The sequence below is a fragment of the Elephantulus edwardii genome, unplaced genomic scaffold (assembly GCF_000299155.1).
Source record: "Elephantulus edwardii isolate Elephantulus edwardi_28Jun2011 unplaced genomic scaffold, EleEdw1.0 scaffold00261, whole genome shotgun sequence".
NCBI classification, from domain to species: Eukaryota; Metazoa; Chordata; class Mammalia; order Macroscelidea; family Macroscelididae; genus Elephantulus; species Elephantulus edwardii.
In genome coordinates, this window is record NW_006400011.1 from 2108402 (window position 1) to 2132135 (window position 23734).

The 23734-nt window shown below is 37.2% G+C and overlaps 1 protein-coding gene across 2 annotated transcripts in view; it reads left to right on the top strand.

The window, feature by feature from the left end:
* Positions 1 to 23734, top strand: part of DSG1 (desmoglein 1) — a 45202-nt gene that overhangs the window by 10080 nt on the left and 11388 nt on the right. For both annotated transcript variants that reach the window (XM_006899551.1, XM_006899552.1), the window contains exons 4-10: positions 421 to 576; positions 2607 to 2751; positions 5646 to 5812; positions 7854 to 7988; positions 8279 to 8464; positions 13429 to 13688; positions 15540 to 15679. In XM_006899551.1, coding sequence (XP_006899613.1) covers positions 421 to 576; positions 2607 to 2751; positions 5646 to 5812; positions 7854 to 7988; positions 8279 to 8464; positions 13429 to 13688; positions 15540 to 15679 — 1189 coding nt within the window. The remainder of the gene's footprint in view (positions 1 to 420; positions 577 to 2606; positions 2752 to 5645; positions 5813 to 7853; positions 7989 to 8278; positions 8465 to 13428; positions 13689 to 15539; positions 15680 to 23734) is intronic.

Sequence of the window (23734 nt, forward strand, 5' to 3'; positions counted from 1 at the left end):
GTTCACTCAGCATAATGCTCTCCAGTCCCTCCCAAATTAAGTAATAATTAACAAAATCATTACTTCTCTATGTGCTACATAGTATTCCATTGTGTGAATGTACCACATTTTCTCAATTCTTTTGATTGTGGTTAGACAACATAGATAGTATTTTATATGATTTATATAGAACAACAGAAAAAAAACAATGAAAAGGAAGAAATAAGGTAGATTATTCTATTTTTCTCTTGATTAATGGAAATAGAGTTTCTTTTATTACCTTGTCAATTATCTTTGGCACATTAGAATTTTAGTCATTACATCTATTTAGGAAAATATTTCCCAATTGACAAATAAGGCATAACATTAACCCTTATAAAAGATATACATATGAGGAGTAAAATGGTTTTATTGTCACCTTTTCTTATTATCTTTCTACAGATTCACTCCGATTGTGCTGCAAATCAGATAGTTACCTACCAAATTTCTGGAGTAGGAATTGACCAACCACCTTATGGAGTCTTTATTGTTAATCCAAAAACTGGTGAAATTAATATAACATCCATCGTTGACCGAGAAGTCACTCCTTACTTTATTGTAAGTCAACACCATTATCTTTGAATCTAAATTATTTTGGAACAATCATATATGCTCAGATCATACTTATTTCAAGTATATTCAGATCATACTGGGTTTCAAGGGCCTCAGTATTTAAGCACTTGGGGTTATCTCAAGCTACAAGCATCACATACCCCAATACACACAGAGGAGACAGAGAATACATTTTACTCAAGTGTTTGTTTGCGGTTTTTTACTCAAATGTTTTAAGTAAAAATGCAAGCCTCTAGTTTGTCTTCTGCGGCAAACTAGAATATTTATTGGAAAGATTGACTTAATTTTTACTTCTTGTCTTACTAATTTAAGATTATTGCCCCCCCTGAACTTCAGTGTCACGTAATTATTTGGAACTAAGAACCTTCTGAAAGAACATAACTTTATGATAAATTCATGATTCAAGTTGACCTGAGCTCTGAATGTGGTTTGGAAATGTTTTTGTTTATCCTTAGCTACAACTTACTCCATTCTTTCCAATAGTTGTCATAAAGTAAACTCTTTCTCTTCAAACCTTCAACCTCTTTTTCAGTTGAAGTAGTTGATCTGATGGTCAACTTTCATTAAAAAGTCTGGGACCATTCATGAAAAAATCCCACAATTAATTCTTTCTCTCCCAGCTCACATGTTTTGTACGAACTTCAAAAGTGGAATCACTCTTTTATTTTCCTCATATCTTATCCCCAGGGATTTCCGTTGTCCATTAATTGCCTGTTTCTATGAAACCTTATTCTATAAATTTTATTATTTTTATCTCACTTCTGCTCATTCAGTTGATTATCTGTGATCATGGCCAATAATTCTTAATACTTGAAATAAAAATTTAAAACTAAAGAAAAAATTTGCTTTATACTGTAATAGAAGCAAAGCAAATACAATGAGTTGCCATCAAGTCAGAACCAACCCATCGCTAGCCCTCCAGCAGGTTTTCAGAGGCTATAAATCACTTGGGAGGAAACAGTTCTTCTTTCTCCTACAGAGAAACTGGTGGACAAAAACCACCTACCCTCAAAACTACCAAAGCCCTCCTAGCTATAGAAGAGATTCCATTAAATTTCCATTGATCCATATCTCAGTTTTGTTCAGGGTCATCTAAATTTGCCACTTTGACTCATAGAGTTCATCTTCTTTCCTCAGATCACATTAGTTTTTAATTTTAAATTTCAGACCTATATATCTACCGTGTCTTCCACCATGTTTCTTCAAACACCCTCAAAGTCAACATTTCAGCCTTTCTTTCTCTTGTGTTGTGAACTATCAAGTTGGAACTGACCATTTTTATATAAAAATTAGAGTCTATGTAAAACAATAATTTTAAGTATGTAGTTATGTACATCTTATAAAATAGTAGTAATGCAAGCAACGAGGCAGGCAGCACCTATCGTAAGAACTGTTAACATCTCTTTGAATTCCTCACGTGACTCCTTAAGCAGATCCTCAAACCTTTCAACACCACTATTTCAAATTTTGGACATCATCTTTTCTTCACACTATTTCTTTCTTATCTGAAAACCTTTACTTGGTAAATACCTGAATACCTCTACCAAGTCCCAGCTCTACTTGTTGAAATTATCATTAAAGATCTATTTCAGTGCTCACTTCAACAGCACATGTGCTAAAATTGGAATGATACAGAGGAGATTAGCACGGCCCCTGCACAAGGATAACACACAAATTCGTGAAAGTTCTATTTCAATTATTATACCCTCACATGCAGTCATAATCTTCTTTGGTCATAATAATTCAATAATACTCATAAGTCATAATATTTCTTCCTATGTAGAAATATTATTTCTTTCATAATATTTATTCCTATGTACCTTTTCTTATATGACATTTTGTGTTAGTATTTGCCTCCCTGTATTAATTAGAAGTACTGCTATGACAACGTTCTGGTGGGACACAGTACGTCTCTCTTTTCTTTCAAGTTTTCCACAATGTCTAGCACAATACACAAAGTGAGACTTTAATAAACAGGTGTTGCATTGAATCATTATTTCTCTTTTCTTTCCTAGATCTATTGTCGAGCTCTGAATGCGATGGGGAAGGATTTAGAGAGACCACTTGAGCTCAGGGTCAGGGTTTTGGACATAAATGACAATCCTCCAGTATTTTCTATGTCTACCTTTGTGGGACAAATAGAAGAAAATTCAAATGCAAGTAAGTAACCTCCATCCTCCAGTGAAGAAATCTGTCTTGGCCAATAGATCATTCTCCTTAGCCAGGCAACTAGAAGGTAAGCTGTGTAAAGGTCTCACAGCAATGTAAGAGACAAGCTATGAAAAAACATGCAGACTGGAAAGACATCAGGGAAATCTCCCTAATGGCTTTCTCGGGATTTATGGGAGCAGTTCAGATCTGTTATATACAAGGAACAATGCCAAACTAGTGAGAAGGACTTTATCTTGTTACACGCTGTCTTTGTAGGTGATTCCCAGTAAGAAATTCCAAAACCATTTGCACAGTGGTGACAGTGGCCTCAGGCTGAGACTTAAGCCTTAGAGTCTCACTGCTTAGAACTGCAACCCCACCCACTTCTGTTAATACTGCTGTTTTGCTTTGGAGGTTTTTAAAAAGAACTACTTTAAAGTTATTTCTAAAAATCACTTATAACCAACCTATTTTGTGGCTGTAATCTCCAAGAGCTTTTATCAAAAACAAATGAATGCAAAGCCATTTATTTCTCTCCCACTCCCACCCTTTCCTTATGTATAATATAATAAGTACTAGTCTCATAAGCATTTTTACTCAAATAGCTGGCTTTGCATGTTCAAAAAGCATTATAAACTTAATCCTGTTTAGCTCACCATGCATTCTGAAAGCTGATCTTGAGTGTTTTGAAAACCTGCACAACTAATGCATTTAACCTACAAAGGCTTTGAAAATCTAAAGTTTACAGAATCTTATACACCATGCTTTTTTACAAGTCACCTCCACTTCTCTTATACCCATGCCTAAACCTCATTTATCTGACTGGTAAGTTTCAGAAGACCAGGTCCATGAATGAAATCAGCAATAAGTGAGAGTCATGGGTCAAGCCCATCTTTGGGACAGATTCCCTCTCCTTGACTCACTGCCTGCCATGAACTCACAGTGTGTCTCAGAATGTACATCACAGGGTAGGCTCCCTTTCCCCGCCAAGCCTCCTCCACCAGAGAATCCACAGACACCGTGGGAGTTGAGGTGATGGGGGTGGTAATAGTAACAGTCAGATGTTTCCCACCACCTACTTCCTTCTGCCATCCATCCTGGTGGCCACTCTCACTCACCCTCATTCTCTGCATGCTGCCTCCCCACCACCCATCCTGGGAACCCTGCTCATCCTTCTTCCTTCCAACTCTGTAACCCAGTATGGTCACCTTCCCTCTCCCTCTCCTTCATCATCTCAGCCACCCCCAGCCTCTCCAGCACCTTCAGGCCACACTCAGCCTCCCTCTACATGCCTATAACTGAGTCTTTCCACCCTTGTCCTCCATTCAACTCCATGGTCCACTCAAGACATACTAGATCAGCAAGAGAAGGTATCCTGTGGCCAACTGTCCACCATTATTAAGCCTGATAATTACTGAAGTTTCCAGGATATGATCAGGGTGGTCTATGAAATGTACTCCAATTGAAGGCACTACTTGGGAATTTTTCAAAGTTGTTCTACATATAAAATGTTGGATAAATAGTTAGCCAATAAGTGATGAGTAGGTATAGTGTCAGTGAAAACATTTTAACTGCTAAATACTGCTATTTAGGAAAGATAGTACATTAGTCAGTTAAAACACCAGTGAAGATTTCCCTAAATACATTAAAAACAGCAGTAGTTCTGAATTAAAAAGTTAATGTTTCCTATTCCTATTTCCTATTCCTAATAGCAATTAAGTGCAGAGTCTTATCAATTTGAAAAAAATCTTGCATTTCAATCTTATCCCTTAAAATATTGGACCAATTAGTTAAACTTTAAGAAATATATATATATTAAAAAATACCTGTAAAAAGTCATACAACATGAAAGTAAAAAGAGGAAATCCATTGTCAATTCTCTTTAATACCAACTTTCACATCACATACGTAAATGTGATTTTAGACACAAATGAGACTATCTTTACTTATCCACAGCATACTTTTTAATTAAAAATACTTTGAACATATTTCCACAACAGTATATAGATATTTCTCCATTCCTTTTAACAGTGTGTACTGCATTTTATGATATTAATGTAACATAATTAACTAATTACCTGGTGTGTGATCATTGAAAAATAACACTGCATAGAAAAGCATTCTAGTCTATGAAAATTAGCAGCTTTTCAAACTCTCCATCGTCCTTTATAAACACACACACACACAAACCAGCTAGTAAGATTAATGGAAAATATGAAAGAGGACAAAGTAAACATTTATTTAAACCTACTAGTAATCTATTAAGCTAGCACTTTGCTAAGGGCTGAGAGATACAGAAAAACAATTATATATACTATTTACTCGTCTTGGATTATTCAGTATATACACTATATGTTTTCCCTCATTGTTGTTGTTGTTGATTGCCTTCAAGCAGAGCATGACTCAGAGTGACCCCATGAACAAAAAGCCTGAAGCCCCTCTACAACCATTGACATTTATCAAAGTTCATAGAGTTTCCGGAGACCTGTTATTTAGGAAGTGGATGCCACTTCAGTGGTTTAATTCTAGTGTAAACTCAGTGAAGAAGGCAGTATTATAGAGGTGGAAACTGAGTTTACAATCATTGAGTTAGAAATTGTTGCATCCAGGAGTAAGTGGTCTCATATAATATCATTTCCTTAGTCCCAGAAGCTGAAAAGAAGTAGAGGATGGAAGGAATAAGACATTTAAAGCCAGAGCAATATTTTTCCCTTGTGTCTTACTTTCACTAAAGTCTAGACAAAAAAGAGTTAAGATGCAGATGTGTTCAAGAAGCAGAAAGGAAGCCTGGTAAATGCTCATTGTGTGGGGGAAACTAACACGCAAGCCATGTGTGGAAGTGATTAACTGCACTGTAGCAAAATGATCAACTGTCGATTTGCATCTGTTTTCTTGATTTCCAGATACGCTGGTCATGGTACTCAATGCTACTGATGCAGATGAACCAAATAATTTGAACTCGAAAATAGCCTTCAAGATCATAAGACAGGAACCTTCAGATGCACCAATGTTTATCATCAATCGATACACTGGAGAAATTCGAACAATGAATAATTTTCTAGACAGAGAGGTACTCGTCCCCCCACCCTTGAATGGTTATTTAGTCTCAAAGGAACTGATTCTGAAAAATATGAATAACTAAGAGAAAAATGAGAGGGGAAAGATCAATATACTTTAATTTTACATATGCAATCACTTCACATAATGGTAATGAGACAAAAACACAATCTTAAATGTGAACATGGAACTTAAATGCATTTCATAGTCATTTCTCATATGATTTTACTTCGAGATTTACCTCAGTTGTAAGACTATTCAAAAATATTCCAAAAGTATGTAAATTGAGAATGCTATGGAGAATTTCAAGGAGAGAAAAAAAAGATAATTCCAAGGATTAGCCTATTTTATTACTTCAGCATTCAATTCAAGAAGCTCCATTGACAACTTGTGTAGAAATTGTCAAATGGTAACCTAATCTGCTGGGCAAATTTTGAATGAAACTTTTTCTTTTTTAATAAAAAAAGAAAGGAAGTTCAACTTCAGAGAATGTTCTATCATGAAACAAGTTTGAGAAACACTCGATATTAGAAACTCATCTTAGTGAGTCCCAATGCGCATGAACATGGATCCTGTCGTAAGTTTGTTATGACTTTGGCAATGAGTTTGTTTTGGGAGTTTATAGTTATTTAAAAATTACAAATTCACTGCTAATGATCCCTATGTTATATTAGGACATATCAGCATTATTCTTAACATAATTTAATAAATCTCCTTCTGTGGGATTGACTGCCTCTGAAAACCAGCTGCAGAGTCAGCTATGAGTCAGTTCCAACTTGATTACACACAACAACCACAAACCCAATGTAATCACTTTCTAATTACCTAAAGTACCTGTTTGTTTAAAAATGACTATCTGAAAAAAAAAAAATTGGAATTTTCTTTCTCAAAATTTCTTGAAGAATAATTAAGCAAATAACCACAACTCATTGCAGTGGGGTCAGAATCTTAACTCACATCTCCCCCCCCACAATGTTTCAGACTTTGGAAAGGCATGGGTGGAGACCTTCCCTCTTCCCCTCCCAGAGCTGCCTGTCTTCAGGTTGAGAATACAACTCCTTACCCACTGAACCACCAAAGCTACCAATGGGACTCCTTTACTTCAAAGAACTTTCAGTGCTGAGGAACTCTGATAAAGGAGTGTCAGGAGTAAAGAAATCTGCAGCCACTTTGAAGCTGTTGGAGCAGATATTCTTTCATCTGTGATTCAGGCTGAGACCTCACGATGTCTCTATGACTCTCCAACAATTATATACATCATTTCTCACCTCCTGATCATTCTGGCCCATTTCACTCATAAACTTTCCCATCAATACAAATACCATGATTAAGAAAGAAATGAGGCCTTTAAAAAATACTCTTTATCTTAAAGGAAGCTAGATACACACAGTTGAGAATGGAAGGGGGAATTTCTGTACTGATTCATGAAGCATTTCAAAGAGTTTAAGTGTCAGGATGGTCCAGTGGTCTAAGGCGCAAGACTCAAGGTTCACTTCCTCTAATCAAAGTGCTCAATACTCTGTTATCTTTACCACTACCATGAAATTATGATAATAATGAGCTAACCTTTCTAAAGAGCCCCCCAGAAAGTATTACTCTAAGTGAACTTAGTCCCATAAAGACAAATACTGCATGTGACCATTACCATGAAAATAGAAAAATAACTAGTAAAATGCATACAAGGATCCAGGAGGGGGGAGGGTAGGAGCAGAAGGGTGAGGCTGGGCAAGCGGGGTAATGATAAGGCTGTACAATTTGATACGTTGACGGAGGCATGGGAACGATCCAGCAGGGATCTGGGAGCACAGCGCAATGGTGGGCATATTTCAATTTGATTAAGTTTATAAAATATAATGAATGGGAATAATTGTATGAAGCACAATGTGAGTGAAGATAGTATGTAAAACAGTGTATATGAACTTTGTAAGCAAACCAGTATAAAACCAAAATTTCTTGAATTTAAAAAAAAACCCCAAAACAAAAACAACTCTGCAGGAGACAGAGTAAGGACTGTCTACATCAACGTTGACCTTGCTTGTCTTACTTGTTTTTAGGAATATTCCCAGTATACTCTCGTTGTAAGGGGCTCGGATCGAGACGGCGGGGTGGATGGTATGTCAGCAGAGTGTGAAAGTTCCATTAAAATTCTCGATGTCAATGATAACTTCCCGTACATGGAACAGTCTTCAGTAAGTATTTGCTTCTGCTTCTGAAATTAATATCTGCAAATCCTTTACATTCTCAAATTGGCACAATCAATTCTATTGACTGATGTCTCTGTAGTCACAGGCACTCTGAATGTAGGCACACTGTCTCACTAGGGTTATTTTATATGACGGTTATATGGGGGAAATGTATTTGAATAATGAAAATGAGACTGACATTTTCTTAAAGTAATAAATAAGTATTTTAGTGTAAGACTAGTATATATTTCTCACTCAACAATGTTTGTGTTTCCATGTTTTACTTCTCTTTTCAGTATTCCATAAGTATTGAAGAAAACTCTCTGAATTCAAACTTACTCCAGATAAGAGTAATAGATTTGGATGAGGAGTTCACAGCTAACTGGATAGGGGTCATCTTCTTTGTCTCTGGAAATGAGGGAGGCTGGTTTGACATAGAAATGAATGAAAGAACAAATGTGGGAACTTTAAAAGTTGTTAAGGTAAGAAATAATTATCCTAAATCTTCCATGGTCTTGATCTTTTGTGTTTTCAATGTTAAAACTAAATGATGCTGCATAAACTTGAGGTAGTGAAGGAAAAACCACTCTATTATAATGTCTACTAGAGAACATTTTTGCAGAGAACATTTTTCTTTGCATATTATTTGATGAAAAAAAGAGTTGCTAAACTGTACATTGCAACATCAATATGGTTCTCCTTGTACCTTATATAAATTTAAAGCATTTTCAAACAAGTACTTGATTTCAATTTTGCAAACAAGAAATCATAACTAAGTGCTAAGGTTTTGCTTTAGATATTTTGAGAATTTCTTGCTAAAAAAGAGATTTGGGTGTGCCTAGAAATTGTGTCCATATCAACATTATTTGCAGCGAGGTATTATGTATCAGGTATTATACAGTAAAAATTCCTATTATGAACATTAAAAGTTTATTCCTCTATTATGTTTTTGTAAGATTAAAAAAAATTTCTGTCCCTTTTAGGATTCTCACATTCCTATCTCACTATGCCTGCTTACCAATGCGTATGTTGTTGTTGTTGTTGTTGTTGTGTACCATGAAGTTAGAACTTACCCACAAATGACCCTCCAGAGGGTTTTCAGAATCAATTAATTGCATGGGAGAAGATTGCACATCCTTCTCCCATGAAGCAGCTGGCAGATTCAAACTACATGCTTTCAGGATTGCAGCACAAATTCTTACCACTAGGCCACCAATGCCTATAAAGAACATCTATACACTAGAGTCGTTTTCAGTCAACACAGATCTCTATGCTTAATAAAGCACCGCATTTACACATTCGCAGCAGAATCTTCTCTCAGGTATGAGGGGAAAAAATAGCTTCCTAGGGAGCCCCCGGTGAAAGTTTCTCCTTGCACTACAAAGCTCATAGATATTCTTTTGTTTTCTTTTAAATCTGCAGTAACAACATATGGATCACATCTAGTTCATGTGATATGCAGTCTTCACATTAAAATAAATATCCCTGGTTTACTATTTCTTTCCTTCAGAACAGTTGTGGGGATCTAAGGACTTCTGTCTCCATAGAATCTGTGCTTATTTGTTTAATTGTGATTAGTTGCTGTCCAAGTCTATTAGTGTAATGTCAGTGCCACTGTCCCTATTTGTTTTGTTGATTGCCTTTGAGTTGAGCACAACTTGTAGTTACCATGTGAACAAAAGACCTGAAGCCCCTCTACAACTATCAACATCTATCCAAGTTCATAGAGTTTCTGGAGACATGTTGTTTTAGGAAGTGGATGCCACTTCATCTTCCAAACCTGTTAATACGTGTTAATGTTCATTGAGTCGCCTGCAATGTGTAATGATCCTATGTACAGCTCTGAACCCTTCCTGTCCTGAGCCAGTCTCACTAACTCCGACACACTAACCCCCATTGTCCCAGTCACTACATCAATCTATCTCATTCTTCAATCCATATTGAGGACTACAGTCCTTGACCTTTTGCAGCAAGTGCTTCAGGTCTTCTTCAGCAAGTAAAGTTGTGTCATCTGTATATCGTAAGTTGTTAAGGAGTCTTCCTCCAATTTTGATGCCACAGTCCTCCTCATAAAGCCCTACTTCCTGAATGATCTGTCCTGCATACAGATTGAAAAGGTATGGGTACAAGATGCATCTCTGATGCACTCCTTTACTGATTTTGAACCATGAAGTGTTTCCTTGCTCTGTTCTGAGGACTGCTTCCAGATGCAAGCATAGATTTCATATAAGCAAGATCAAGTGCTCTGAGATTCCCATTTTCCTCAAGGTTAGCCACAATTTACTGTGATCCACACAGTCAAATGTCTTTGAATAATCAATGAAACATGGCAAGACATTCTTCTGATATTCTCTGTTCTCTATCAAGATCCATCTGACATTGGCAGTAAAGTGCCACAATCTCTTCTTAACTCACCTTGTATTTCTGGTAGTTCTCCGTCAATGTACCATTCAAGTCTTTTCTGGATAATGTTTAGCAGGATTTTGCTAGTGTGTGCTATTAATGATATTATTTGATAATTTCCATACTCTGTCCGGTCACCTTTTTTTGGAATGGGAACAAATATGGATCTCTTCCAGTCAGTTGGCCAAGTAGTTGTACTCCAGATTTCTTGGCACAACTTGGTGAGCACTTGCAGGACAGCATTTGTTTTCTGAAATACTTCAATTGATATTCCATCTGTTCCTGGGTTTTATTTTTTGCCAAGTCCTTCAGAGCAACCTGTACTTCCTCCTTCATCAGCATTGCCTCTTGATCATATGTTGTTTCTTGAAATTCTTTGGTGTCAGCTAATTCTTTTTGGTACAATGACTCTGTACACTCCTTCCATCTTCTTTTAATGCTTTCTGAATCATTCAATATTCTACCCATAGCATCCTTAAGCATTGTAACTAATGGTCTGAATTTATTCTTCAGTTCTTTCTGCTTAAGAAATGCCAAGCAAGTTCATCCTTTTTGATTTTTCTGACTCTAGCTTCTTGCACGTTTCACTATAGTATTTTGCCTTGTCTTCCAGAGCAGCCCTTTGAAATCTTCTATTCAGCTCCTTAACTTCTTGATTTCTTCCCTTTGCTTTGGCTTCTTCACGCTCTAGTGCAATATTCAGAGTCTCTTCTGATATCGCTATAGCATCCATTTACTGAGCCAATGTGAAGATGCTCTGGTCCGCACAGCATCCCTGCAAACTAGGCCATATAATGCTCATATAAAAAGCAAAGACATTGAGACTCAGAAAAGGGAAATAAGCATGCTTCAAAATTGGGAAGGGTATATGCCAGGGATGTGTCCTATCTCCATACCTTTTCAATCTATACACAGAACAGATTATCCATGAAGCAGGGCTCTATGAGGAGAAGTGTGGCATCAGGACTGGAAGTAATAATCTGCAGATGATACAACCCTGCTTGCTGAAACTGAAGAGGACCTGAACCACTTGCTGCAGAAGGTCAAGGACTGCAGCCTTCAATATGGATTAAAGCTCAATATCAAGAAAACAAAGATTCTCACCACTGGTCCTATTGGCAGTGTCATGATAGATGGTGAGGAGATTGAGATTGTTGACAGCTTCAGTTTGCTTGGCCCTACAATCAACATTCTTGGTACCACCAGCCAGGAAATGAAAAGACATTGGGAAAGTCTGTTGCCAGAGACCTCTCCAAAGTACTGAAGAGCAACAATGTCAGTCTGGAGATTAGTGTGCCTGATATATCCCATGGTATTTGCAATTACTTGCTATGCATTGGAAAACTGGACAATGACTAGGAATGATAGAAGGAAAATTGATGCCTTTGAGCTTTGATGCTGGAGAAGAGGATTGAATATACCATGGACTGCTAGAAGAACAAACAAATTTGTCCTGGAAAGGGAGAAGCCAGACTGTTCCTTAGAGGCAAGAATTCTGAAGCTCATCTGACATACTTTGGACATGTTGCAAGGTGGAATCAGTCCTTGGTGATGGACATCATGTTGGGAGGGTGGAGGGCCAGCACAAAAGAGGAAGATCTTCGATGAGAAGAATTGATTCAGTGACTGGGGTAATGGGGATAGGTGTATCAGAGACAATAAGACTGGCACATGATAGAGCAGGATTGCTGTTGTACATAGGGTCACTATGAGTCACAGCTGACTCAAGGGCACGTAACAACAACAACATATGTAATTTTGTGTGTGTGTGTGTGTGTGTGTGTGTGTGTTGCACTTTAAACTCTACTACATAACAGCAACATCAATATAGTGCTACCTGTAGCTGATACAAATTTAAAGCATTTTCAAAGAAGTACCTGATTTCATTCTTGCAAACATGAAATCTTAATTGTCTTGAAGTTTTATTATACATATATATACACACAGCACATATGTCTTTTGTATATGTATATACACACATATACATTTTGTGTATACACATATGTATTTTGTATATGTATATACACATATGTATGTATTTTGTATATATACATATATGCACACATATGTATTTTGTATATGTATAGACACACACATATGTATTTTGCATACACATGAATGCCTTTTGTATGTGTATATACACACATGTATTTTGTATATGTATGTAGTATGTATTTTATGAATGTGTGCACACTTTAATTTTGTGTATGTATACACACATGATTTTGTGCGTGTATATATGCACATACATGTGTGTATTGTGTATGTATATATGTGCACACACATATGCATTTTGTGTACATGTATATGCACACACGCACATACAGCATTCCATTACCTAGTTGTTCTGGTGGCACAGTCCATGGGCAGTTGTGCTGTTGACCCAATGATGGTGCCTCTGGAAGTTTAAACCCACCAGCAGCTTCACAGGAGAAAGATGAGCAATCTCCTCTTCTCCGTTTTAAATGTCCAGATGCCTACTGGAGAGTCAGCTGTGAGTTGGTTCCAATTTGATGGCAAAGAGTTTTTAGTTTATTAGGTAAAATAGTATAAAAGAGATATTTTGACTGTAGTACAAGTTTCTCTAACTATTTCTTTATGAGTCAAACCAGTCAAACAACCAAACATTTAAAGTACTCAATCCATATTTTTTTAAAGCACAGTGCTACTTGTTGAGAAAAACAAAATCTTAGAAACCAGAATTAACTTCCTTTGACTATGCTATGGAATATGTCAATTTGACCACTATATTATTTTCAGCTTTTAACTGTTTTGCAAAAAACCAGACCTCATGTCATAAACGTTCAACGTTTTCAATAATGGCGTTAAGGCAACTGGAGTGTTGTTGGGTTTTTTATTTTACCTATGTTTGCATGAATTATGTGGATTTAAAAATAAATAAAATATAGATTGTGTATTTCTAAGAATTTATGCTTAATCACAGAAAAGTAGTGAGGGGTTATTTTAACTATTTCAAAAGACTTCATTTTCCATGAAATGTTATCCTTTTTATATTAAGATTATTCCATTCTTGTCTTTCTAGGCCCTGGACTATGAAGCAATGCAAAACATGCAGCTCAGTATTGCTGTTAGAAACAAAGCTGAATTCCATCAGTCAGTTATATCTCAGTATAAAATCACAGCAACTGCCATCTCAGTGGCCGTGGTAAACGTCATTGAAGGGTCAGTGTTTCGTCCAGGCACAAAAACATACGTTGTGACCAGTAGCATGGGACAAAATTATCGACTGGGAGAGTTTGTAGCTACAGACCTGGACACAGGTGGACCTTCAACAACTGTCAGGTAAGACAGACATGATCCAACTAATATTCACCATCTGTGAAACCTTAAAAAAAGCCCAATCTGTGTGGTGGTTATGTGTGTGGCGGCCAACACGAAAGTTGGCAGTTCAAAACCACTTAGCTGTTCTGCAGAAGAATGAAGTGACATTGTTTCCCTCAAGATTCAAGTCTTGGAAATCCTGTGGAGCAGTTCTACTCTCTTCTAAAGGGTCGCTGTGAGTCAACACCAACTCAACCATAATGAGTATATGGTTTGGGCAGAGTCTAAATGCACACGCTCATTTTTGAAATAGGAAGTGTCTGAATTAAAATACTTTTTATCACTATTGAACTACAGTGCAATTGTAAAAATTCGTAACTATGAAACAATTGCTTAATCTAATGAATAAGAAAATGTGTATTCAAGATGTAATGTGTAAAAAGTAAAGGTTCTAAAACTAAAGATGTAAAAATACTATCACTTAAAGTTTTGACACTCTAGTGTTGTGGATATTTTCTTTTGACCAGTTAGCTAGTCACTACATGCCATGGCCATTGCCTAGAATATATTGTTATTGTTGTTGTTGTTGTTGATTGCCTTTGAGTCGAGCACGACTCATAGCGACCCTATGAACAAAAGGCCAAAAGCTTTTCTATACCTATCAACATAGTATGTAGAGCTTCCAGAGACATGTTGTTTAGGAAGCAGATGCCACTCCTGATTCCAAACTTGTCATAAACAGGGTGTTCCATCAAACACTGTCCACCGTGGGCAACTATTATGGCATTAACAGACTGATTTTTCTCATGTAAATTTACCCAGCTTGCAATCAATCAGATTTAACCAGACCATCTCAGTGGCTTTCTTCACGTTAATTCCACTTAATATTGGTCAGCAATTGTGTTATGAAGACTAGTTCTATTAAGGAGAAAGTATATCATTTAACTTTTTAAAAACTCTACATAAGTATTTCTACTTGATCAAGAAAAACGTGAGTGTATATGCATAAGTGGTTTTGTAGAGCTTATGATCAATGTAACAGCGAATTCAAATGGGAAACCACACAGATGTTCTTTAAAGTCCTTTGTGTTGGAGTTGTACCTTGTAATGTTTCTATTATAATACTTATAGCCCAGTATCACTATAATAGATCAGCTTACACGTGCCCCACAGCCAGGTTTCCTTTCTTGAAGTTAACACAATGCCTGATACAGAGAAGGATTACAGAGCAGCTGTTTCCTTAACAAATAGGTGAATGAGGGGAACATCACTGAGGCAAAGATGAGAGGGAAAGAAAACAAAGAGAACGTTATAAGAGGCACAGTTTAGGATTTGAAAGCAAGCCTATAAAGTTGTATGTGGTGAGAAGGACAAGAAACAAGGAGGAAGGGAAAGTCAAGATGATAAAGAAGTAACTTGTTTAGTAACATAACAGGTTAAAATTAGGGACAGCCCAGGAATTCCCATGGTCCAGTTTCCCAGCAGTTCTGATGCTTCCAAAATCAGATAAACATGAGACTAAAAGCATTGAAGAATTATTATGACATCCAAATGGTCATAGAAAGACAATCTATCAAAATGGCTGTCAGTAATTATATTTTCTTAAGTTTAAATTGTTGTCAACTTCTAAATGACACCAAACAGCTAGGACTCATTGGTGGGCAAGGGGGAAGGAGGAGAGGGGCTCAGGCATTACGATGATGATGATGATGATGATGATGATGTCTGTAACAATTGCAACATTAAGATGAGATATTATATCTGTAATAATTGAAAAGTATATGTAAGGGTTAAAGTTATGATTGAAAAATATATTTAAAATTATTTGTTAAGTACATGACATTGATTTGTATTGTTTTCTTTAAAACACAGATACGTAATGGGAAGTAATCCAGGCAACCTGATAGCTGTTGATTCAAGAACAGGCATGATTACTTTGGTAGATAAAATAACCAGACAACAATATGAAATGCTTGGGGGGAAATATCAAGGAACAATTCTATCTATAGATGGTAAGAAATCAATCAATTTAACGTTTTCCTTCTCTTAAGGAAGCGATATACTAAGAGGCGAAATTTTTTTTTAATTCTCTTCACTATTTTGAGATGAAACTTTCTCAAAGAAAAAAAATCTGCTTTATTGGGCACTGTAATATCCAGCTCTTTAACATTATGGGAGGTAGTATAATTTCGTGGCTAATATCAAGAGTTCTAGGATAAGACTACATTGATATCTTATAGCATCACATATCAGCTACAGCCACCTAAATAAGCAACTTAACACATCTCTGTGTTGACCTTCTCTTCTGTAACATGAACAATAGTAACGACACAGATTTAGGAAAACTAACTGAGGAAGCTCTGGCAGATTGGTTTCAAGAAGTTGTGCTGCAATCCTGAAAGATTGTGCTTTGAATCCCACCAGCTGCTCTATGGGATAAGGATGGGCAATTTTCTCCCATTCAATTAACTGCCTCTGAAAACCACCAGAAAGTCAGCTATGGGTCAGTTCCTAAGATTCACAACAACAACAATAGAGTTATGCTCAGAAAGGTGGAGGGTTAGAGAAGGAGATGAAGAGCTTCAACCAGATGGCTTGAGACAGTGACTGCAGCAATGGGCTCCAGTGTGTTAGAAATTATAAGAATGGCACAGAATAGTAAAGGGTTCAGATCTGCTGTTCATAAGGTCTCTATGATACTTACACGGTGGCATTGAACTCCACCACCAATGGAGTGGCCTTAATGGTAAGAAGACGTGCTGTATTCCTAAAAGCAAGCTGTTCAAATCTACCAGCTGCTCCCAGGAGAAGGATGGACAATCTTCTCTTAGCCAATTAAGTGCCTCTGATAACCTGCCAGAGGGTCAGCGATGGGTCTGTTCTAACTCAGTGGTACTAACAAGCATTTAGAAGAGTACTGACATTCAATAAATGTGACCTCTGACATCACTAACCAAAATTTTTTAACTGTATTGTGAAACTATACTGTTAATATTCATTTTACAATATTTGCATTAAAAACCAACTTAATTTACTTTTATGTATTTAAAAAAAATTGTCACCTTTGAGTTAAGAAAAAAGGAAGTAGCGTGCTTGAATTAATTTTTAAAACCAACAAAAGTAAAGTAGGCCTGATCCAGGCCATAGTCTTTGTAATTACTTGCTATGCATCAGAAAGCCAGACAATGACTAGGAATGATAGAAGGAGAATTGATGCCTTTGAGCTGTGGTGCCAGAGAAAAGTATTGACTATACTGTGGACTGCTAGGAGTACAAATGGGTTTGTCCTACAGAGGGTGAAACCGGGCTGCTCCTTGGAGGCAAGGATTCTGAAGCTTCGTCAGACATGCTCTGGACATGTTGAAAGGACAGTCCTTGGAGACAGACATCATGCTTGGGGGAATGGAGGGACAGCGCAGGAGAGGAAGACCTTCAATGGATTGATTCAGTGACTAGGGTAAAGGGGGTAGGTATGTCAGAGACAGTGAGATTGGCACAGGGTAGAGCAGGGTTTAGGGCTTTTGTTCACAGGGTCACTATGAGTCACAGGTGACTCGACGGCACATAACAACAAATAACAGTCACTAAAGAAAGTAGCTTTTTTGCCCTAGTGCTAAGAAGCTGCACTACCACCTCAGAGACACCCGGTTCAAATCCATCAATTACTCCATGGTAGAAAAAATGGACAATCTCCTCCTGTGAAATTATAGCCTCTGAAAACCCACTTAAGGGTCAGCTATGAGTTGGTTCTGACTCCACAAAACAAGAACATTGTGCAAAGAAATTTACATCCATTCTGATTGGACAACCCATAACAATGAAGAATACCTAGTGGCATAGTGCATATAATCAAAAAAGAAGCTTTTCAAATCCACCAGGCACTCTGTGGGAGGAAGGTGGGTGGTCTCCTCCCAAAAAAGATGTATAGTCTCAAAATCCCAACTGAGCGTCTCTATGAGTACTGTAGCAACAGGCTTGAGTATATCAGAAATGAGGATGGCACCGGATAGGACAGGGTTCAGATCTGTTGTTCACATTATAGCTATGAGTTGTATTCGACTGAGCAGCATCTGACAACAGCATGAAGCAGAAATGACTTGATGGTAATATTCTGGTTGTGGTTGTTGTTGTTATGTGGCGTCAAGTCATTTGCGACTCATAGCGACCCTATGTACAACAGCCCTAAACCGTGCTCTATCCTATGCCAATCTCATTGGCTCTGACACAACCATCCCAATTACCCCAGTCACTGAATCAATCCACCTCACAAGAGGGTCTTCCCCTCCTGAGCTGTCCCTCTACTCTACCCAGCATGATGTCCCTGTCTTAAGACCTGTCTCTCCTTACAACATGTCCAAAGTATGTCAGGCGAAGCCCCAGAATCCTTGCCTCCAAGGAGCAGCCTGGTTTAACCCTCCCTACGATGAATCTGTTCGTTTTCTTGGCAGTCCATGGTACATTCAATACTCTTCTCCAGCACCACAGACAGCTCAAAGGCGTCAATTCTCCTTCTATTCTGGTTAGAGTTTGTAAATTTAGAGGCTCCCTTCTGGAAACTCTACATCTTTGTGAGAGGATACAGCCCAACCTTCTCCTGAAGAGTGGCTGATGGGTTTCAACTGCTAACCTTGCAATTAACTGCCGCTTTCTCAAATACAAATCTCCCTTTTAGTCCTCAGGAAATACTACCTTTTGCTGGCAATTATTAGATGTGATCTATCCCATATGCTTTTAGGATATTTTTATTCTTTTTTTTTAAGAAGCCATGTAGTGATTACATCTACAAGGCTGTCAGATAATAGATCTTACATCTTAACAATGGAAATAAAACCAAGCCCCTCAAACAAAATCATTTCTATATTTTTACCTAATAATTCTACTTCTGGTAGTCTGTCCTTGTGAAAAAGACCTAAATCTACAAAGCTGAATGAACAAAACACATTAATTATAGAATTGTCTTTAATAATAAAATATTGAAAGTAACATTAAAAATATAATAGGTATCTGAGTAATGTAAATCATAGTGCACTTGATATAAAATCACCTACCCTTTTGACATTATACAAATGAAAAGTTTATCAAAACAAGAAAGGCTATTAAAGTTAAAACATAAAATTATAAGAGTCACATGAACATATCCATATTAACATAAAGAAATAAGCAAAAATTGTGCACTGTCAATAAGGCCAAGAGATAATACTTAAAAATATAAATAGGGATTATCCTTGAGTATTGCTATTAAGGATTTGAGTTTGTGTTTTGGCTTTGTATTGCTTATTTCTACAATTACATATTTTCCTAATTATATATGCTATCACCTATTCGCACTATAAAAGAAATCCAATAAATCATATTACTAGCAACAGTTAGGTTAATATAAGAGTTAAGTGATATCTTGTGAAAATTGGGTATTTTGATATCTTTAAAGGGCCATAGTCATATACAAGATATTTCTCTTCCCTTGTATTTGAGCAAAATATTTTAAAAATGTTACTTCTCTTCTATCTAAACAAAATGTAGCTTTAAATTACCTGAGTTTACAGACAAAAGTAGTGGCATTTTGTAACATGTTGTTGTTGTTATGTGTCATCAAGTTGCTTGTCACTCTTAATGACCCTATGTATGACAGCTCTGAATCCTGCTCTACCCTGAGCCAACTTTATTGTCCCGCCACCCTTCCAAGCATGATGTTCCTGTGCAAGGACTACCCCCTCCTTGCAACATGTCCGAAGTATGTAAGAAGTAGCTTCAGAATCCTCGTCTCCAAGGAGCAGCCTGGTCTCACCTTCTGTAGGACGAACCTATTTGTACTCCTAGCAGACCATTGTATATTCAATATTTTTCTCCAGCACCACGACTCAAAGGCATCAATTCTCCTTCTATCATCCCTAGTCATTTTCTAGTTTTCTTACACATAACAAGTAATTGCAAAGAAATGCCCAGGATCAGGCACACCTTATTCTCCAGACTAGTATCGTTGCTCTTCAGTATTCTAGAGAGGTAACTGACAGCAGACTTTCCCAATGCAATTTGTCTTTTGATTTCCTGGCTGCTTTCCTGCCAACTTTGAAAAAAAGTATTATCACTCAGATTTCCTTTTAAAATTGATATGATGATATTTGAAATCACCATCTTTGTAGATAAGAAATGCATCATATTTAAAGGATTTGAAGATTCAAAATGTTAACATTTTTAGCAACCTACCATAGTTTCAAATCATCAATATGGGGGGGGGGGAAGTTAACATGAATTTTTTAAAATGAATTCACACACAAAAAATCACATCAAAATAATAACTGCATGGACTAATAGATAATATTCCTATTAAGACCATTCCTACATTAGTAAAGCCTTAATCTGTCCCACAAAATTTCAGCCAGAGTCTCAATGTTGGGACAAATTTCAGGGTTAATGATAATACATACAAATGAGTAAACTTTCCAAGAGTTGGTGCTAGATTCTGGAAATCTTGTCTCTGAAGGAGTGAAAGAAAATCATACCTTGAACTTTTAATATTGTGCCTTTTATGCAGTGAAAAATTTCTAATCATAGATTACCACACATTTAATTTTTTTTAAAGTAAATAGTGTTGATGTGACAAATGAATCCCTGTAAAGAAAATGTTAGAGAATAGATTTTGAAAAACTGCATGAAAACTATAAAAGCAATGTTCAAGGCTCGTTAAAATAATGTTCATTAAATTTATATGAACTATTATTTATTTATATAAGGTGAATGGTTGCAGAAGTGTGTTTTTAACAATGATGTGGAAATTTTTTATCATTTAAATGTCTTTTTTATTACCTTTCCACAAGTAGTAAATTTTGGTTAAATTTCTTTTATTTGTAGAAGAAATAATTACTTGCTAACTTGAAATGGTATTTTTAATATGCTAAATGCACAAATGCAGATTCAAATGTGTTTCTTATTCAATTCTATCAAGGTATAATTTTCATGCAACAAAAGACAAGCATCTTAAAGATCCAGTTTGGTGAATTTTTTTTTTCTTTTCAAGTTTTTTTTTATTAATTAAGTTATTTCTTTTTCACTTCAATGAACATCTACAGAGATTTTGGAATTCCATTCATTCATTGTTGCACCCTTCTCCCCTCCCCGCCTTCCCCCCCCCCCACCGTTAACTCCTTTCCTTGAAAAGCAAAAGAAAAACTCCCTCATTGGTACACAATTTCCCCCGCACATCCCCCACCCTCAACCCCAAATATAATCCACTCTGCAACCCTCATTCCGTACTCTTATGATAAACATAATGCCCTAAAATATAATACTTTTAAACTATTCTCTCCCCCATAGACTTCAATGCAGTAAACATAATTCATCCAGTTTTTCTCAGTCTTACCCCCACCCTGAGGTCAGCCTCATTCTACAACAGTGGCACCATGGCATTTTTCCCTTTGTGACTGAGATACCTCACTCAGCATCATGTCCTCCAGGGTCAACCATTTTGAATAATATTGCATGAGTTCCTTGTTTTTCAATGCAGCATAATATTCCATTGTGCGAATATACCACAGCTTCTCTACCCATTTGTTTGTTGATGGGCACTTAGGTTGTTTCCAACTCCTTATTGTAAACAAAGCCACAATAAACATGGGTATGCATATATCTACTTGGAGGTCATTTATGGTCTCTTTAGGGTATATTCCCAGTAGTGGAATTGCTGGGTCAAATGGTATCTCTATTTGCAAATTTTTGAGAAAGCGCCACATCGCTTTCCATGGTGGTTGCACCATTTTACACTCCCACCAACAGTGAATAAGGGTTCCAGTCTCTCCACAACCTCACCAGCATTTATTTGTTGCTTGCTGTTCTGTTAAATTTTGCTAGTCTTACTGGGGTGAGATGATATCTCATAGTTGTCTTGATTTGCATCTCTCTCAACAGCTTGGTGAATTTTGACATATGTATTATCTGTCTATCTATCTGCCTGCCTGCCTGCCTCTCTATCCTTGTGAAATATTTTCATCATTCCAAAAATCTCACTTTTCCCCTTTTGCAGTTAATATTGCAGCTTCACTGCTTATCTAAAGTTGGATGTATTTTTATGTGCTATCTTTTATGTTATTACTGTGACTATGTACCTTCAAGCCAGAAATTGACCTTCCCTCAGGTTTTCAAAGGGAATAAAACACATGGGAGTTGATTGCTCATTTTTCTACCACAGAGCAGCTAGTAGATTTGAACCATACACTTTTGGGTTGGCAGTGCATGGTTCCACTAAAATCTGCTTTTAAAATACAGGTTGGTTGGTTGATTAAATAAGCACTTACAAAATATATACAATACACACCCCTCTCCTTTGTCAACAAAAATATTAATGTATTGAAACTTTAAAGGACAGGGTAAAAATTAAATTTGGATATTAGCTTGTTAAACAAAAATAATATTCCTCATTACTATGAGAAATTAAAAGCTCAGTTATGTCTCCAATAAGTTAGAACTGAAGAGGAATTTCAAGCCTCAAGTTGCAATACTTAAGGATGCTTTGGGCAGAATATTGAGTGATCCTGAAAGTATTAAAAGAAGATGTAAAGAGTATACAGAGTCATTATACCATAAGGAATTGGCAGACACAGATGAATTTAATGAAACAACGCATGAGCAAGAGCCTATGGTGATAAAGGAGGAAGTTCAGACTGCTTGGAAAGAATTGGCTGAGAATAAGGCCCCAGGAATTGATGGTATACCGAGGGACATATTTTAACTAACAGATGCTGTCCTGGATGTGCTCACCAAGTTGTGCCAAGAAACCTGGAGCACTACCACTTGGCCAATTGAATGGAAGAGATCTCTTTTTGTTCCCATTCCAAAGAAAGGTGATCCCACAGAATGTGGAAATTACCGAACAACATCATTAATATCTCATGCAAGCAAGATTTTGCTGAAGATTAACCAAAAACAACTGGAACAGCACATCAACAGAGAACTGCCAGAAGTGCAGGCTGGGTTTAGAAGGGGCTGTGGTACTAGGGATATTGTAGCTGATGTTAGATGGATTTTAGCTGAAAGCAAGAAGTACCAGAATGTCTATCTTTGTTTCATTGATTACGCAAAGGCATTTAACTGTGTGGATCTAACTCTCAGAAGAATGGGAATCCCAGAACACTTGATCGTGCTAATGTAAAACCTATACTTGGACCAGGAGGCAGTCATCAGAACAGAGCAAGGAAACACTGCATGGTTCAAAACTGGGAAGGGTGTATGCCAGGGCTATATCCTGTCTCCACACCTTTTCAATCTTTATGCAGAACAGGTTATCCAGGAGGCTGGGCTCTTTGAGAAGAAATGTGGCATCAGGATTGGAGGAAGAATCATCAACAATCTGTGCTATGCAGATGACACAACCCTGCTTGCTGAAACTGAGGAGGACCTGAAGCACTTGCTGTGGAAAGTCAGGGACCGCTGTCTTCAGTATGGATTGAGACTCATTATCAAGAAAACAAAGATTCCTACCACTGGGCCAATTGGCAACATCATAATGGATGCTGAAGAGATTGAGATTGTTCACAGTTTTGGTTTGCTTGGATCCACAGTCAACACTCTTGGCACCAGCAGCCAGGAAATTAAAAGACGTATTATGATGGGAAAGTCAGTGGTTAGAGACCTCTCTAAAGTGCTGAAGTGCAAAGATGTCAGTCTGGAAACTAAGGTGCGCCTGATACATGCCATGGTCTCTGCAATTCACTTGTTATGCTTCAGAGAGTTGGACAATGACTAGGGATGATAGAAGGAAAATTGATGCCTTTGAGCTGTGGTGTTGGAGAAAAGTATTGAATATAACATGGACTGCTATGAAAACAAACAGATTTGTCCTGGAGAGAGTGAAACTGGGCTGCTCCCTAGAGGTAAGGATTCTGAAACTTCGTCTGACATACTTTGGACAAGTTGAAAGGAGGGACCAGTCCTTGGAAAATGATGTCATGCTTTGGAGAGTGGAGGGACAGTGCAGAAGAGGAAGACCCTCTATGAGGTGGATTGATTCAGTGACTGGGGTAGTGGGGGTAGGTGTGTCAGAGATGGTGAGATTGGCACAGGATAGGGCAGAATTT